Source organism: Sceloporus occidentalis, unplaced genomic scaffold (assembly GCF_023333645.1).
Source record: "Sceloporus occidentalis isolate IW3139 unplaced genomic scaffold, rSceOcc1.0.p SCAF_84, whole genome shotgun sequence".
NCBI classification, from domain to species: domain Eukaryota; kingdom Metazoa; phylum Chordata; class Lepidosauria; order Squamata; family Phrynosomatidae; genus Sceloporus; species Sceloporus occidentalis.
The window spans coordinates 4,416,438-4,433,599 of NW_028317064.1; the positions used below are offsets into that span (position 1 = coordinate 4,416,438).

At 39.7% G+C, this 17,162-nt stretch overlaps 1 protein-coding gene across 1 annotated transcript in view; it reads left to right on the plus strand.

Moving 5' to 3' along the window:
• LOC149285137 (fibroblast growth factor receptor-like 1) overlaps positions 1-11,934 on the plus strand; it is a 54,045-nt gene extending 42,111 nt beyond the window's left edge. The window contains exons 4-7 of the mRNA XM_089495815.1: positions 7,809-7,889; positions 8,823-9,107; positions 10,157-10,510; positions 11,534-11,934. Of these exons, the coding sequence (XP_089351941.1) occupies positions 7,809-7,889; positions 8,823-9,107; positions 10,157-10,510; positions 11,534-11,934 (1,121 nt within the window). The remainder of the gene's footprint in view (positions 1-7,808; positions 7,890-8,822; positions 9,108-10,156; positions 10,511-11,533) is intronic.
• The last annotated feature ends 5,228 nt before the right edge of the window (positions 11,935-17,162 follow it).

Consider the following 17,162-nt stretch of genomic DNA (forward strand, 5'->3'; position numbering starts at 1 on the left):
AAACAGCTGTGGTTTTGAGTTGAAATCGTTCTTTCGCTCTTTGCGATTGTGCTGCTGAGGTGCGTCATCGGAGAGAGATGGATTTGTAGGTGGGTTTCAGGTGGGGGGGAGCGGAGCGGCGCTTTAAAGACCTGGCTTGGAGTGGAGCATGTAAGAACAACGAGTCGGGTTTAGAGAGGCTTTTGAGAGTAGACGGTACGGGACAAGGAACTTCCTGCGAGGCAGGTACGGGGAGCCTCACCCCTCGCTTTCAACAAAGAAGTCAAACATGTCATTTTCTTACAGAAAGCGTTCTTTTTTTAATGTGAGAATGAAAAGAAATCGAGTTTCTCTTTGATGTAGAAAAATAGTCACATAATCAGGGTCTTAACAGGGTTTCTGTGTGTCGGAGCCGTTCTTGAAGAAATGATAGAGATGTTTACTCATCTCTAATGATCCGTGCTGGGTTCTTTACCCCGCTATTGTCACCGGCAACAAAACAGGCTTGTTTGGGATTTTCTATTTCTTTTTTCTTCAATTTATTAACCCATTTTATGACTTAATTAGTAAAATCTATAAATATTAACAAAACAAAAAGTAAAAGGGAATGGAATAAAATATGTGAAAAATACACCCAGCGATGTAAGCAATGAAATTAGCAATAATCCAAGTGCCTGACAAGGCTTATTTCCTGAGATATAACATTCTGCGCTGACACCTTTTTTACTTCATGGACAGGGTGGTAGTTGAGTGGAACAGCCTCCCAGCAGATGAGAGAGTAAGCATGCATGGGATAGACGAGACCAAGGAGTGATTAAGGATCGAGTCTTTACAGAAAGAAAAGGGGTCGGACTAGATGGACCGAAAGGGTCTTATCTGCCGTCAAATTCTACGTTTCCATGACAGCAGTTACGGTCTATTAATGAACATTTCTACTTGAAATATAAATTAAAGAAAAAAAAAAACCTATAAAGGTTTTTTTGGTTTTTTTTAAAGAAAATCCCCAAAATGTCCCCCTCTGGCAGGGCTCGTGCTTAATATTCCGGTGCGTTTCCCTCGGCTAATTGTCCCGCGGTGACCTGTGAAGTTTTGCCTTTGTGTTGCCCAGCAGGTATTGGGAAGTCATGCAGAGAGTTGGCTGCATCGTAAGGGGCCGACCCAAAGAAGCCCCGGCTTTGTTTGCTAGGAGTGGAAGCCTCTTGTAAGCTGATTAACGTCCATTTTGACACCTTTTATTTCATAGTTCTTAATAAACTTGACTCTCTGGAACAGTAGTCCGCCAGCGAGCTGAAGCATTACTCTCCTGGAATTGTTTCCGGTACGTGAGGCGTTGTAAAGTATTATTCACTAAAGGAAACCATGGAGCGCTCACTTTTTTTGACCTATACAATGTGGAAAATGCTTCCAATATATATATATATATATACTGAATAATATATTATATGCATCAGCCGTTGTTGCATAATAAACATTTTAGACAATTTTATATGTAATGCAATGAAGTTTCACTTAACTGAGATGGTGGTAGATAAGTGGAACAGCCTCTCAGAAGAAAAGGTAGAGGCTAATACAGTGAAGGAATTAACCGTATGTCTACTCCATGTTTAATTATGAATACATGGCGAGAACAAAGACTGATTAAGGTCTAAGTCTTTACATCAGGAAGAACGGGCGAGTAGACGGCCGAATTGGGTCTCTTCTGCTGTGACGTTCACAGGGCTATTTTTTTTTTTAACCAGCCAATGGGAATAAAAATCAGCAAAATAACCTGCGCCGTTAAAATAAATAAATAAATAAAAAAAAGGTTGGGCTGTCCCCGAACAGATTTGGAAGAGGAACTCGGATCCTTTGAGACCCCAGATGCCGCCCCCTGAGATATTCTTTTCTCCGGCGGCTCCTGGCATGCTCCACTTATCTCTCCGCTGTGCAAAAGAAGGACTCATTTCACGAGTAACCATTCTTGTCAAACACGTTTCTCATCAGCTCAGGGCTTTAAAGAGGGAATAGGATTTTAACAGATACCATGGTGGGCGCCGTTTGTGCGCGATTAAGACTGAGAATGGGGGAAGCCTTTGTCCATATGAAAAGAAAGCTTGTAGTTCATTAAGCGCAGGGATTAGTTATGTCGGAAAGGGCTGCTTTGAAAAGGTACTAGAGATGGTCCTCAAAGGGCTGGGGTTCTTCAAGACTGTCCTTTCTGCCTCTTCTGAGCGGGTTCCCGATGCAGGTCTCTTTTGTTCGCCACAGCGTAAGAACAAGTTTCCATTCTTGTAAGAGAATTTCCTTACAGCCACCGCGGTCTCTTTGTCTCCTTCCCCAGTTAATTATGACTTGAGACGGGCTTACCAGTGTAGCTTGACCCTTACAAATAACAGAGCGAGGGAAGAACCTACATCGCAAACGTCTTTAAGCAACTTTTACTAAAGAGAAAAATTCTTCCACTCCTAAACTCGTGAAAGGAAAGTCATAATTGTGGATTTAGAATGACCCGACATAGCTGTACGAATACTACATCTAGAAGTTACGTATAATTAGAAATCTGCAGACACAAAGTATCACTCGGTGATCTATAATATGCATCTGGCTGTCTGATACGCAGCACAAAAGAGAGTCCGGATCCCCGTCGCATAAACTAACGTTATAATTGTTCACGCACCATTAAGTAAGATATAAATTACCATTAATGCGGTTTATAGCAGTCTTGGATATCAAGCTAAAAATAATGTGTTACCTCCTTCTACAGAATCGGTATAAATACAGACATCTGACATTGTCTGGAATGCTTGACATTAGAAGCACTTAAGATATGACGCTATGTGCAGCTGACAGCATGGTGTATATGTATGTGTATACGCACAAATATATATGATATGTATGCATTTGTGTGTATATTTGTATATATATTTTTTTATTTTTATTTATTTTTATATTTTAATTTTTTTATATTTTTATTTATTTTTATAATTTTTTTTAAATTTTTTTTATTTATATATATATATATATATATATATATATATATATATATAATTTTTTTTTTGTTGTTGCCTGGCATGTATACCGTGCCCTTCCTCGGGGTTTAGCCGTAAATGTGCACATTTTAGTGACAGGCTCATGACTTTTACAAGGATCCAGTAGCACGGTACAACTCCGCTGAAAGAGGATCGGTGGGACATCACAGCGAGACAGTGTATACACAAGTGGTGTCAAACAATGTGTTTCCTTCTGAGCTTTTTTTGGGGCCATGGTATGGAAAGACCGCGGCAGTCTCGATGTAGTCAAATCCTGGCCACATATTAGTTTCAAAGGGAACGATGACTAGCCAGTATGTAAAGTATTTTAATTCAGTAAACCCTCCTGCTCCCCTTGATGTTTGGTAAAGTTACGTTCGGCAGCTGTAGAGGGGTATGTGCAGAAGGAGCAGAGCGGAGGATCCTGCGTTCCTTTCCCCCTCTTGTGTGATCAGTAGATCGGGCTGGTTAGTAGAACCTGACCAACTCACGAGTCGGGAACACATTGCACGGAAAGTGATTACGGTGTTGAAAGCCTTGATACGAGATGAGCTTCTAGCAGCTGGTGTAGGTGTCCTCTATGGTAAGAAATGTCACTCGAAAATCCATTACTGCACTGGAAAATCCCAACCTCTTTGTAGACTAATCTTCACGGATTGCCTTTTAGTGCGGCTCCGCACGGCTCACTAGTGTGGCCACATGCCACCAACAGGGAGAGACCCTGGGGGTAAGAGACCTTCATCTCTTCCATTCCATTTTGACTTTGACCTAGACATTTGAATTGCCTCGTGCATAGGGTGATCGCAAGGAGAAAGTGGTCCAGCTTGAGTCCTTTTACTCAAAGCTCATTAGTTTAATACATTTTAACAATGCATTTCAGCCAACGAGAGGCTTATTTTTCGTTGTCAATAGGGATGTAGTAAGCGCTAAGTGTGAGCGGCAGCGTCCACTTCCACAGTGCCCAAATCATCTGGGAGTGTTTCGAAGCAAGGTCTTATTATTATTATTATTTTTTTTGCTTTATATAGCGCCATCAAACTCCGTAGCGTTGTACAGTGGGTAGACAGGACATAACAAGTAGTATATAACATTTCAATTTGACTTGCAGAAGAACAGGTGAGGAGGGCCCTGCTCTGAAGAGCTTATGATCTAGAGAGTCTTCTACGCTTGCTCCTGTATATTCCCTTCCCGAATGGCTTCCCAGTAGGTCAGTCTCCCGTCTTTGGCGTAAATAAAGAGTGGAACTTCCTCTTTAAAACGCTGAGGATTCTGGGCTCTGTCGGCGATAAACATTCTCCTGTCTCTTGAGTTCATGACATGCCCTTAATTCATAAACACAGGCCCTTTTCGGTGGTTCGTAGTATACAAACGCACATTTTTAATTTGGAGTTTAGACAGACGCGGCGGCCCCGGCCGGCAGCACGAGACTATACATCACCTCACTTGCTCTTTCGTTAAAGCTAGCGGTTACGTGCTATTATTACGCGTCCAACACTCTTGGCAGCGCGTTCTCTATTGGGATTTTATTGCCGGCTTGTCTCCGCTTTTTCATTTTTCCTCCCCATCTCCTTTTTTGAACAATTCTGTATTGGGTGTAGATGTTTACCCCCCTCGGTGTTCAGCGGTGTATTTGGAGGAGGAATAAATGAGAATAATATCCTAGTCTATCAGAGATGGAGGATGGCTATAGCCTATACAGATAATGTAAATATTCCCCATGTTATTCTAAAATCCTTATATCCATTCCAGCGGTTGCCATGGCAATAAGAACATTGTACCAAAAAATTACTGTATAACTAACTGGTGGTTGTCTTAACCAGTTCAGGTTTGCGGCGTTATTACCAGAGCAACCAACACAAGGCTCGCGCTGTGGATTATTCGGTTTGTTGCCATGGTGATAAGACCACATTTCAAGTTTTATTATTTACTGGGTTTTATAGAGGTTTTATAGCGCTTCTTACGGTCCATACATTCAAAGGCTATGAGAAAACTTTTTACGGGCCGAGACGATCCGATACACTGGGGTAGGCAATCTCCGGCTCTCCAGATGTTGTGAACTACATTTCCCTTGATGCTTTGCCAGCATTATGACTGTAAGAGCATTATGGGAGATGTAGTCCACAACATCAGGAGAGCCAAAGATTGCCTACCCCTGCGATTAGGCGAAGAGGACCTGGGATTATGTATCCAAGAGAGGACCCCGTGTCCGTTTACTTTAACAAACGGTGTTTCTCGCGCCTTCTATTTAATTAAATACAGAATTCTAAGTGTGTGGAACATGTTCTCTCACCGCACAAAAACCCATTCAAAGCCCCGAGTTCCCACCATCCGCCAAAAGAGAAAAAAAAGAACGCGCCAGTCATACTTTTCTCACCTTATTAAAAATCAGAAGGTAGAACGCGTCTTTTTTTTTTCTTCCCCTGGGAAACTTTTTTGTGCTTTTGCAAATTATACTAAATTGTAAATCTCGGATGTGAGCGTAATCCATTTAATAGAGCCGCTGAAATTCTGAAACAAAAGCGTTTGTCTGAAAGGCCTTTTTATCTCAGTGATTTTTTTTTTTTCTTTTCTTAAAGATGAATATAAAAGATTTTTAGCCAGTGGCTAAAAATGTTAAAATAGTGGTTTTAACCTTTTATGCGCAAGTGTTGTGTTGCATTCGTATGGCTAATGGTGATGATTTACTTATTATTTTTATCAAACCTTCACTACACTACACTACACAACAATTACAAAAATTATACATTCACGCCCAAAAGAAAATAAAAAAGGAGCTTTTTTTAATGGTATTTAATTGGCTCAAAAACATACAGATTAATGCAACGGTGCTCCCGTGGGATTTAAGTGGCGGCGTTTCGAAATATGTCACTTGTATGAAATCGTTAATCACGAGGGGTTAAATAATGGAGCCATGAGTGCCCCATAGGACCCCTGCACTTTTCTTTGCCCTTCCTAACCCCAAATGGGAAGATTGTGCATAACTCCCAACATTTTCCTAAACTTTCTCCTGCGTTGTAATCTCAGTGGCACCCCCAAACCTCTCGAAGGGTTAATGCCGCATGGCGACTATAGTTCCCAGCGTCGCCCCTGTTGCTTTTGGCTGTTTTTTCCACGCCAGCTCGTATTAATAGCTTTATAAACACTAAAAGCCCATGTTCTCTGGGTCAAAAACAATAATTAAATTTCTGCTGTCGCCGTGCGAAGAAATTAGCGCTTTTCACGTTCCCGAGAAGCTTTATTAGACCCCTGCATATTGATTCTGAGCTCATTACCCTGGGAATGCGCACGTCCCTCCGTTTGGTTTTGCCGGGGGAAATGGTGGAGAGAGTATAGAGTACCGACTCTTTCTAATTCTGAAATGTATTATACTTGCTGAAACCTAGGTGAATTACATCACTTTCTCCCTCCTTAAGTGTTGAGTAGAAGCTGCCTTAATGGGATGTATTGATGGCTCCATCCACCCAGCCTTTGCTTTGAAGTGTGCTCCAGATCAAGGGTCACCGTGTTTAGTTATGCAAAGTTGGATGATCTGTGAAATGGGGCTTTTCAAGGCCTCTGACATCAAAGGCTGAAAATCTCATCGTCAGGTTGTACAAGTGGCTGGCATTGCTTTGGAACAAATTAAGGCAGCAGCCTCCTGGGATCAAGGCAAAGGAAAAAAAAACCGGAAAAAAATATATATATCCGTACTTCCAGATTTTGGGTTATGGGGGGGTGGATTTTACTGGAGCATGGCGAGTTTGCTTATTGTCCCAAGCCATGTCTCAAATCCTAGTAGAGAACATTTTCGAGGTGAAAGTTTTTAGAATTCTTTTAAAAACCACAAAAACGCTAAAGAAGGCAAAACTAAATATGGGTGCGATCAGGAAATAATGAAGGCATGGATGTGAGTTCAGTAAGATTGGTAAAACGATGGGCTTCTTAGAACGTTGGTCCTCAGGCTTCGCCTCGTCGCCCCGCGCTTCACCTCCACCGATGTCTCTGGAACTCTGCGCCTTGTCAGGAACTACACGGGATTTTTTTTTGGGCTTGGCTGGATAACAAGGAAAGCTGCATCTTCAAAGGCTCAAATAGATTTGGACCAAATCGGTTGACATCAAAGACTTGGAAGCAAACCAAGTGGTAGAAAGAATGGCAGACAGTTGGTGCATGTGTGCGCCCGGAGGTCGGTGTCCATGTCATCTGAAAGACAAGTCTAAAGGCCAGCACGGCTCCGTGACCTCAGACTACCACCTAAACATGTGACGAATATCCAAATATGACCTCAAACTACTTTGACATCAAAAAGTGTAAATACCATCACACGTCTGGTAACGAGATCTCCCTCTATAGAGCCTTTATAGTCCCGGTTTAATTTTAAGCTTTTCTGGAGCTCGCGGGGAAGGAGATCAATACATCGCCGTGGTTTAGGCTTTCAGGATCAGATGCTTTGAATTTTTCTTTGATACCTTTACAAGTCTTGTCATCTTTTGCCAGTAGCTCCACTCGGGTAAAATCATCATTCCTATCACAGCGAGATATATTTTCATAATCCGCTGGGAGCAGTGGAAGAAATATCCAAGAAATGCAGGCTGGGGAGATAAGAATTGGATAACTCAGTCTGAAGGAGAATGTATATTTTGAGACTATACTGCTTAAACTTGTCCTTTAGTGTTTAATTATATTTATTTAACCTGTAGATGGTTAAAGAGAATGCAGAGTAACATTTCAGCTTCCTCTGACATAGAAAGAGTTAAAGGAAAATGGAATTAATTTGTCTTTTCTACTTTAAAAATAAGGCTATTTTTTGCCTTACCAGGTGTTTTTTCTTTTGTTTTATAGATGACGCTAGTGCCGGGAAAACGAACCAACCACCTGACGGACCCAATACCGATTTAGAAGACATTTCTGGCAAGCAGTGGGGTGAGTGTCAGCTTCTGCTCCGCCACTCAAGCCGTCGTTCTGAGCAGGGTTAGGGGTGTCAAAGCTGAGCCTGAACAGCTCTAACACTGCAGTGTCTTAATAAATCAAACAATTATATATATAATAATATATAATAATATATATATATAATAATATATAATTAAAATACAATATATATATATATATATATATATATATATATTGTATTTTAATTATATAGAACCAATAGGTACTTTTAAGCTTATATTATCATATAGGCAAAGTACAAACATCATAGAAGTGTGTTGGGATAGAAGTCTCTTCACCCTAAAGCTTATAACATAATATATATATATATATACTTTATATATTGCTGTATATGATGTAATTGATATATATAAGATCTCATTTGTGCCAACTCTGGCATTAATTACGCATCTAAGGGTCGTTCTGACAGCTAAAATGTATTTTTAATAAGAATTTTAAAACTCATTGGCTTTGTCTGCAGCTCCTTATATGTTTTGTTCTTGCCCTTGCTATAGTAATGGGAAGGATATCAGGTGTCCCCTATGCTGTCAATTTCTGGATAAATATATAGGTCCCTTTTTGTTTTAAGCTGGTCACCTTGGCTATGGCCAATAGTAAATCTAGAAATGCAATAACCTGGACATTTTTATTCCAGAAATGTATAGTTGGTGAGATAAAATCATTGGTATATACATAATATAGGTGACGTAATACAGAATGTCTTTACTTTCTAAGAATAATAGTTTTTAAGAAGCACTTAGTCGCCACCGAGGAGCTCATGTTCCGCTCATAGAATTCCCCGGTATAGGTAAATACTACTTTAAGGTGTTGACCGTGCTCTGTGTGCTATAATCCAACATTGAAGGTAATTAGTCAATTGGTTTGAATACAGAACACCGCATTTAACATGTCCTTTTCTCTCCGCAGCCCGACCCCGCTTTACTCAGCCGGCAAAAATGAGGAAAAGGGTAATCGCGCGACCGGTGGGAAGCTCCGTGCGCTTAAAGTGCATCGCGAGCGGAAATCCCAGGCCGGACATCATGTGGCTGAAAGACAGCAAACCGCTAAACTCTCAGGATAACGGAGAGAACAAAAAAAAGAAGTGGACGCTCAACCTAAAAAGTCTCAAACCGGAGGACAGTGGGAAATACACCTGCCAGGTGTTCAACAGAGTGGGGCAGATTAACGCAACGTACAAAGTGGAAGTCATCCGTAAGTACCGGCACTGAGCACAGATGTTATCAGACATCGCTTTTATTTTTCGTTCGTATCTCTCCTATGTCGGCAATGAGAAGCACATGGGCGGCACAGGCTCGCTAACCTGATGGACATCTGCTAACAATAAAGAAATAACAGCTGTTTAAAGACACTAAAAACATGTGTTTACACTAAAACCAGGAGCCAGCGCCGGAAAACGAATCGGATTGGTGTCAGTTTTTGGCAATTATTTTTGTATCAAAAACAGAATGATGTCTACCAAAACCAAGAGACCCATGCGATATTGCAGTTTGTTTTATTGGAGTAGATATGTGGTCGCCTATTGGTTATTCGAACATTTCTTGATGGAGTGCAGATCCAGTTAAAGAAAACTTTATAGGGTGCAAAACCCTCTATACCGAGCTGCCCGGGATACACATGGGGGATCACGTTCTGCTACATTTCCACAAACCTGACACATTCTGTATCCTCTTCTCTCCCCGAATTTCTTTGAAGCCCACGTCTTTGTAGAATTCCACCTTCTGAGTATACTGTTAGACTTGGTAATCTTGATAAGGTTGACACCATAGCCACACGGTATAAACTTTATAACGCACGAGCTCTTATTGATCATTAAACAAAAATGTCGTAAAGTTATCAATAAATGCTTAAAAACAACATACATTTCACCTGACTTTGGCTGTATTAAAAGAATACATTATATCACTATGTCTTTAAGGGAAAGGCTACAAATAGTTTTTTTTCTCAGTATTTCTTAATATCTATGGAGTCTTAAGTCAAATGTGATACCTTTTATTGGGCCAACTTAGAAAAAGATGCCCTGAAACCTTCTGTACCCGACATCTCTCATTTAGATGGCAACATCTTAGATCCCCATCATTCACATCACTTCCAACTGAAGAAAAGACCTCTGAGTTTTATATGTTGGTCGAATAAAAAACATTGAGAAAACATTATATAGCTTTTTTTAAAAAAAAAATATATATATAATTATATATGTATAAGAATATACATAATACCTTTGTTCCTTTTGGATTTTTCAGAGAGAACGAGATCAAAGCCGATCCTGACGGGGAACCATCCCGTCAACACCACCGTGGACTTTGGTGGGACGACGTCCTTCCAGTGTAAAGTGCGCAGTGACGTCAAGCCAGTTATTCAGTGGTTAAAGAGAGTGGAGTACGGCTTGGAGAACAAGTACAACTCGACCATCGATGTTGGAGGGCAAAAGTTTATCGTTCTGCCAACGGGAGAAGTTTGGTCACGGCCAGACGGATCCTACTTGAATAAACTCATCATTACCAGGGCCAAGGAAGACGATGCCGGCATGTACATCTGTCTTGGGGCGAACACGATGGGATATAGTTTCAAAAGTGCCTTTTTAACAGTATTGCCAGGTGGGTACAAAATAAATCTTTGTCATTTATTTCCAATTATTCAGTTCTTTGTCTTCTAAACCGGGCACCTGCAAAAAAGTAAATATTAATGTTAAATTTATTTTGTTATTATAATTATTTTATAGCAGTTTTCATGGCAAATGTAACCACCAAAAAGAAAATAAATGTGTCTTCTAAAGTATAAAGACATAATAACACGAGATAAAATCAATGCCCTTAGTTACCAAATTTGCTCATATTATTCATATATTGACATATAACCAAAACTGTAAAAAAAAATGTTAATTATCTACCATCAATAATGTAATTCTCTGGCCTCTTACAAGGTTGTTTCAAAATTCTGATTGTTATTGATAAAATATTTCATATTTAATAGATCTCAATAGGAAGGAAGATATAAAAGTATAATTATTTCAAAGTAAACATTTACCAAATATTGATTGGAATGTCGCCTTTTTCTGCTAGCGGAACCAAAATGCATTGAACCACTCTAAGCCCTTCTGGGTCACAGACGGTTAAAACCACTTGAGGGACTTAAAAAAAAAAAAAAAAAGGAAATCTGAAATTGTAAACCATGTGCAACCGGCTACATATTTCAGATTTCTGACTTGTTGACTTTAGAGGAAGGTATTGGCGGCAATTAACCACATTTCACCTCCGGGCCAGGCAAGATGGCCCAGCTTTCTGCTGAGAGACTGTATTTTGAAGCCGTATGGGCTGGGTTTATCCGGTTACGTCTTTTTTTGGGGGGGGGGGGGGATTTAAAATAAAACAGATCCTTAGAAATCACCGTTGAACAAAAAAGCAAACTGTTTGTTTGTCCTTTAGAACCTTAATAGGACACCATCAACAAAGCATTACTTGTTGGCTTAGAATGTTACCGGTTGGCCGACATTGTGTTATGAAGAAGCATTGTGCGCTCTGTTATGTTTGACATCTGTTTTTCATTGTTCTCTTCTGGGTTTAATCATCTCTCTTTGTTTTATCTTCTTCTCCTTACTTCCTAATCTCCTGGACCTACAGATCCAAAGCCTCCTATCGCCACCGCAACGTCTTCTCCCAGCAGTCTTCCTTGGCCGGTAATTATCGGTATTCCCGCTGGAGCTGTTTTTATATTTGGGACAATCCTCTTGTGGCTTTGCCAGACCAAGAAGAAACCTTGGTCGCCTCCGGCCGCAGCAGCCATCCATAGACCACCCCCGAGGGTCTGTGTTCCGCAGATACCAGACAAAGACTGCATGTCCTCCATAAACTATGAAGATTATGTTGCCCAACAACAACATTTACTCCCGCAAGGACCTGTTTTGGCACCGGGAGTGGCTTCAAAAATGTACCCAAAGATTTACACTGATATCCACACGCACACGCATTCTCACGTCGAGGGCAAAATACACCAACACCAGCACATCCATTATCAATGCTAAGTACTAGCCATACCGAAAGGACTTGCTTTCGTCATCGGTACCTCAGAAAGACTGCTTGGTTCAGCTTACACTGCCAGTGCATACGGATGAAAGAATATTTTTATTAATGCAAATAACTATATGACTTAAAGCAAACAAAAAAAAAAAATGAAGGATAAGAATAAACCCTGGAAAATTCAGGGCTGTTGTTTTTGGTTTGTGTGTGGTTTCAGCGATGTTCGGGGCAAAAAGCCTGTCGAAAAAAAAGATGGCCGTCCTCGTGTAAACAGTGCCTTATTTGCTCGGTTTTTTTTTGTCGGACCGGAATAGTTAAAATTTTCAGTGGTTTACCGGAAAAAACACCTGGAAAGTGGAATACGGAGAACAAATATTTATGAAGAAAGATCACATTCGATATAAGCTATAGCATGTTTGTTCCGAGAACGGGAAATCTCGACACCGGAATCTTTTGGGCGAAAGATTCCTTTCTTAAAAGTGCCTGCGTCTTTGTAGGAATCCTAGCAAAGACACGGAGAAACAACACACTGAAGAGAACTCATGGATTTCATATTTATAGTAACTTTTCATCCCATCGAATAAAAAAACTAAACAAAACAAAAAAACAATTAAACGGAATAATAGAAAATCGATGTAAGCAAATCTAAACCGCTCGATACAATTAATGGCGAGTTTTATCTGTATTTTAATTTCATTCTTTGGAAAAAGTAATATTTTTGAGTCCATAAAAGCGATAGTATCTCTCTGTGGCTTTCAAAGATGCCTTATAATCATTAAGTTGATGGTACAGACTTTTTATTCATGAGTATAGAAAACGTGTAATTCTATATAGATTTTTAAACTAAAGCCATGTCTATTTAATTTATTTTGTTAAACAGAAAAAAAGTGTCTATGTAAAATATTATTTTTAACAAAATGGTAATTTCTATACATATTTTGCAGTGAATTTGTGAGATTATTTTAGCCGCGACTCCTCAGAGATAACAATGTAGCAGTTAATATCGGATATTTAAATATTACAGCTCGATGGCAGAGGATGATGGCTATAAATTTGAGCTAAAAATGCACTTTTCATCCTTATTTCCCCAGTGAAAATTCTACCTTCTAACATCTTTGCTGTGATATTTAAATCCCGACCACGTCTGGAGTTGTGTTTTTTTTTTTTTTGTATACGGTGTTAAGAATAAAAAAATGTTCTATAGAAATATTTACCATCGGTTACGACCCCCCTGCTTCCCCGGACTTACTGACAATCTTGTACAGCGACCCCCGTCATCCCCCAAAGGGAAAGTATAATCAGACATTTAGCAAGCAAAAATCTCGACTTTTTGGGGCAAAAATGGAGAAAAATAATGAAAGGTTATGTTCATGGTTATTTTTTTCCCCCCTTCGTTTCGCTATTCATTCTGGACCACCAACACCCGCTGGTCTCCCCAGCATAAAGGGTTGAGGTGACCCTGTATAACGTATAATTCAGTGGGTGAAGAGACTTTGGATAAACCTCAATGTTATAACTATGCATTGTATGGGGTCGGCCAAGCTCAAAGGGAGAGTTTGCCGGAACTAGGTCCAAGCCCAGCAAACTTCTGCTGCAGGAAGAGCTTGGCTGACCCTATATAATGTATAGTTAAATCGGTGAGATGACTTCAAGGTCTTCTTGCGCATTATATTATGCTTTATGCAGGGCCATCGCCAACTTTCCTTTAGTAAATAAACCTCCCCCCCCCAATTATTTTTATTTTAAGTTCACGCTTACCTTTCACTTTACACCGCCAAGGACCCTGCGTCCCAATGATGCATAATCTATATCGGTGACAGATCTGGTTTAGTATTAAAACACCAAGGACGGGGCACAAAACACGCGTGTAGATTTTGGCCGTACTGAGCGGAGGACACATTAGCACAACCCGCAGGCTCACACGCCATTTCACATTGAATAAATTATATTCATTACATCTTCTTTCTGTGTAGTTATATAGAAAAAACTTAATACACTTTTTTGCAAGGATGTAAAAGCCGTCATGACTTTTAATGCCGAAAAATGTCCAGTTTTATATAAAATGAAGCTAAATGTCTGATAATTCTTTCTCTCTGCTTCTTTTCCCCCTTTTTGTTGCATCTAGACATGTAAAAGTGTATATTATATATTTTTGTATAGTAAGATGTGTTTAAAATGTGCCATATGTAAACTTTCATAAAATCTGCCTATGGTTCGGAACGAAGGGCCGTCTTGTGTGTTCATTCCCACAAACAGAAGCATGAAATAGGTGAAAAAGGGAAAAAAGAAACACTTATTCATTGGATGTTTTTTTTTTTTTTATATTGCACCAAGGGAGGGCTAGTAACGTTGAGCTTAAGGGGAAAACTTAGCCGAGGGGCAACACTTATAACAGCCAACACTCTCTATTTAGACAATCCAGTCACTGCATAGAAAAACCCATAATTGGAGCACAGAATAGATCCACCTTGGGTGTAAATGCTGTAAAGTTGTTGTTTCCAGAGACCATTTAGTGGGAATTGCAATAAAACTTTCTACTTTCTTTACCCCTCTCATGGTCTATACAAACGCCGTTCTTTTTTTTGTACAATCTTGAAATTAAATATAAAAATGAGCGTATTTGTGCCTTTAAGGGCTTCTGCTCGGTCACTTTTTTTTTCTCGAGATGATGTGAGTGAAGTTAAACAAGAATGAGATCACCAAGCAGCAGAAATATTTGGGTTGAATTCCAGTGGTTTAAACTCAACAAACATGGCACCGGGGTCCGCTAAAATAAAACTAGCTTCCAAAGTTGGTTTTCGTATAAATAAAATGAACTGCTCCAGATTCCGGCATAACTTTCCAATTAACTAAATCATTGCGGATTAAACAAAAGGTGATTCAAAGCCGGTCTTCTGGTTTTCCCTATTCCAGATTTCACAGCTCATATATATATATATATATATATATATATATATATATATATATATATATAAATATAATGGGGGTACCTTAATTCACCTGCTCTCTGGTTGTTATTTTTCACTGTTAGGTTATCTCCGGTCTTTTGTTGAGTTGCTGGTTGTTGTTGATTGGCTCAGGCAGCCTTTGTAATTAAAACTAAGCAATGCTAGTCTTGCCACCTTTTGCCGCAGATCTCAGTTTCCCTGATAGAAAATAATCCTTAGAAGCCAAGAACAATTGTACCTTTGATCCGGGACTCTGGTTGCTAAGAGTTGTGACAGTAAAACTTCCGCTTTCAAAACAGAGATATTTGAGCAAAAATGGTACAGCGTCTGTTGGATTTAAAAGCATATTTTATTCTAGTATTTATTTCTGTTATAGTGGAAAATATTTCTGAAATAGCCTCTGCTGAGATTCGTATTTAAAGGGAGTTGGTCACCATGGTGAAAAGTAAAAATGGATCCTATGCTTATTAAGTACTATATGTAATAATTTGCTTGTGCCGTACATTTGCTAATACTTAGTAATCTATAGACTACAGCTAAGGGACGGTAGCACCAGACCAGGACTGGCAATCTGCTACCTTGGGCAAATGCCCCACATCACTCCATGCGCACCCGCTGCTGTAGTGTGTGGCCACCGGCTGAGTACGCCTAGCGTACCTGGGCATAAAACCATAACGTGTGGCCTGTCTCTCGTTATTCCCAGTCCGGCCCCGAGTAGCCCCTCTAATCTACTTGTCAACAGGTTCTTCCATAATTCCTTTTTCTCTGTTGTGGAGCTACATAGATTTATATCAGCTGATATTAGATCCATATTGACCAATTTAGTTGTTTTTTATTTCCCCAATCCCTGCCTTTTGACACATTTTCTCTAAAAAAATATAATCCAGCCATCGATATGCCCAAAAAATCCCACTGACCACGTATTAATCAGAGATTTATCTTTGGAGTGAAGGAGTCCATTTTAGAATTTTTCCCACTGTGCGTCTCGGTAAGAATATATAGAAAAAAATGAAATATTAATTAAAATGAGAAGTATGCGTCCTGTTACAGTTCTGTTGCTTCTTAAATCATTGCCCGGTTGCTGACTTTGGGAAAAAAATATACAGTATTTCTTTTTCGCCAGTTTTTATCAATCGTCACATTTCTGCAGTTAAAAAAAAAAAAAGAGGTCGTCTGTCAAAGTTAATCAGTCGTCGTGACCGTTGTTATAGATCATTTTATTGCCCCTGGCTCATTTCCACTCCGATGTGGGAAGAAAGAAACATGTAACGATAGCAGGTCGAGCTGTTATGCGCGGAATCCGGCCTTTTCTGCATTTTCTTCTGCCTTTTTGTTTTGCTTGGTAATGGTTTTGACAAACTCTTTCCAAGTGCCTAGCAGTTCGTTCCGTGAAAAGAAATACGGTGTGAAACAATGGGATTGAGCTGTTTCTGGTCAACGTGGCCGGGCTTTCCAAGTCTAGCAGACAGTCAGCTGGCAGAGACGTTACACAAACATGCTACTCTTTTGAGTGGAGAAAATAAATCATTAGACCTGTTGGGTGGAATGGGGAGAGACTATGCCCCGGAGACGTATGTCCGTTCTACTGAGCTGCCTAACAAACGTGAATTATGTAAGAGAAATTATCTAATAAGTGTAATAAAAATGTCCAACGTTTTTTCATCTGCGGTCGTGAACTATTGGAGAATCTAGAAGGGTTAGGAGAGTTCAGCCGTATCTAATGAACTTCTCGGAAATGTTATATTTCTTGGGAGAATTGTGGGTCTTTCTGATCTCTGAAGTAGCAAGTGTCTTCAATTGTATCTATAGTTTTATTAAAGTGGTCGTATTTTCATCTTGGTAGACCCTTTAGTTTTTGGTTTTCGCATCATTTCTGTGAATTTGTAATGGGTGCCAATACTTGAATTTGAGAATGAAATCAATTGAGAGTTACTTAGGTATCCAGACTCTCCAAGAACCGGAAAGACTCTTATCTGAGATCCCCTCTCCTCTCTCTCCCTCCTTGCCTCCTTTCTCTACTTTCCTCTTTTTTGCTATTAAGCCATCAAGGTACAAACCACCTTTCCTGGTAGACTTTAATTTTGACTCTTCTGCATCATTTTTATTTCATAGATTCTATTTATATAATAGTTATATTGGATAGAAATACGGGGTTTTTTTGCTACTGTATCTCGTATTATGTTTTTGGACTTGTCAATAAACCAATTCTGTGGGGGCTATGGAGTCTGGGCACTGGAAAAACTTAGGGGGATAGCTGAGTTTGCTGAGGAATATAAGCGATCTAA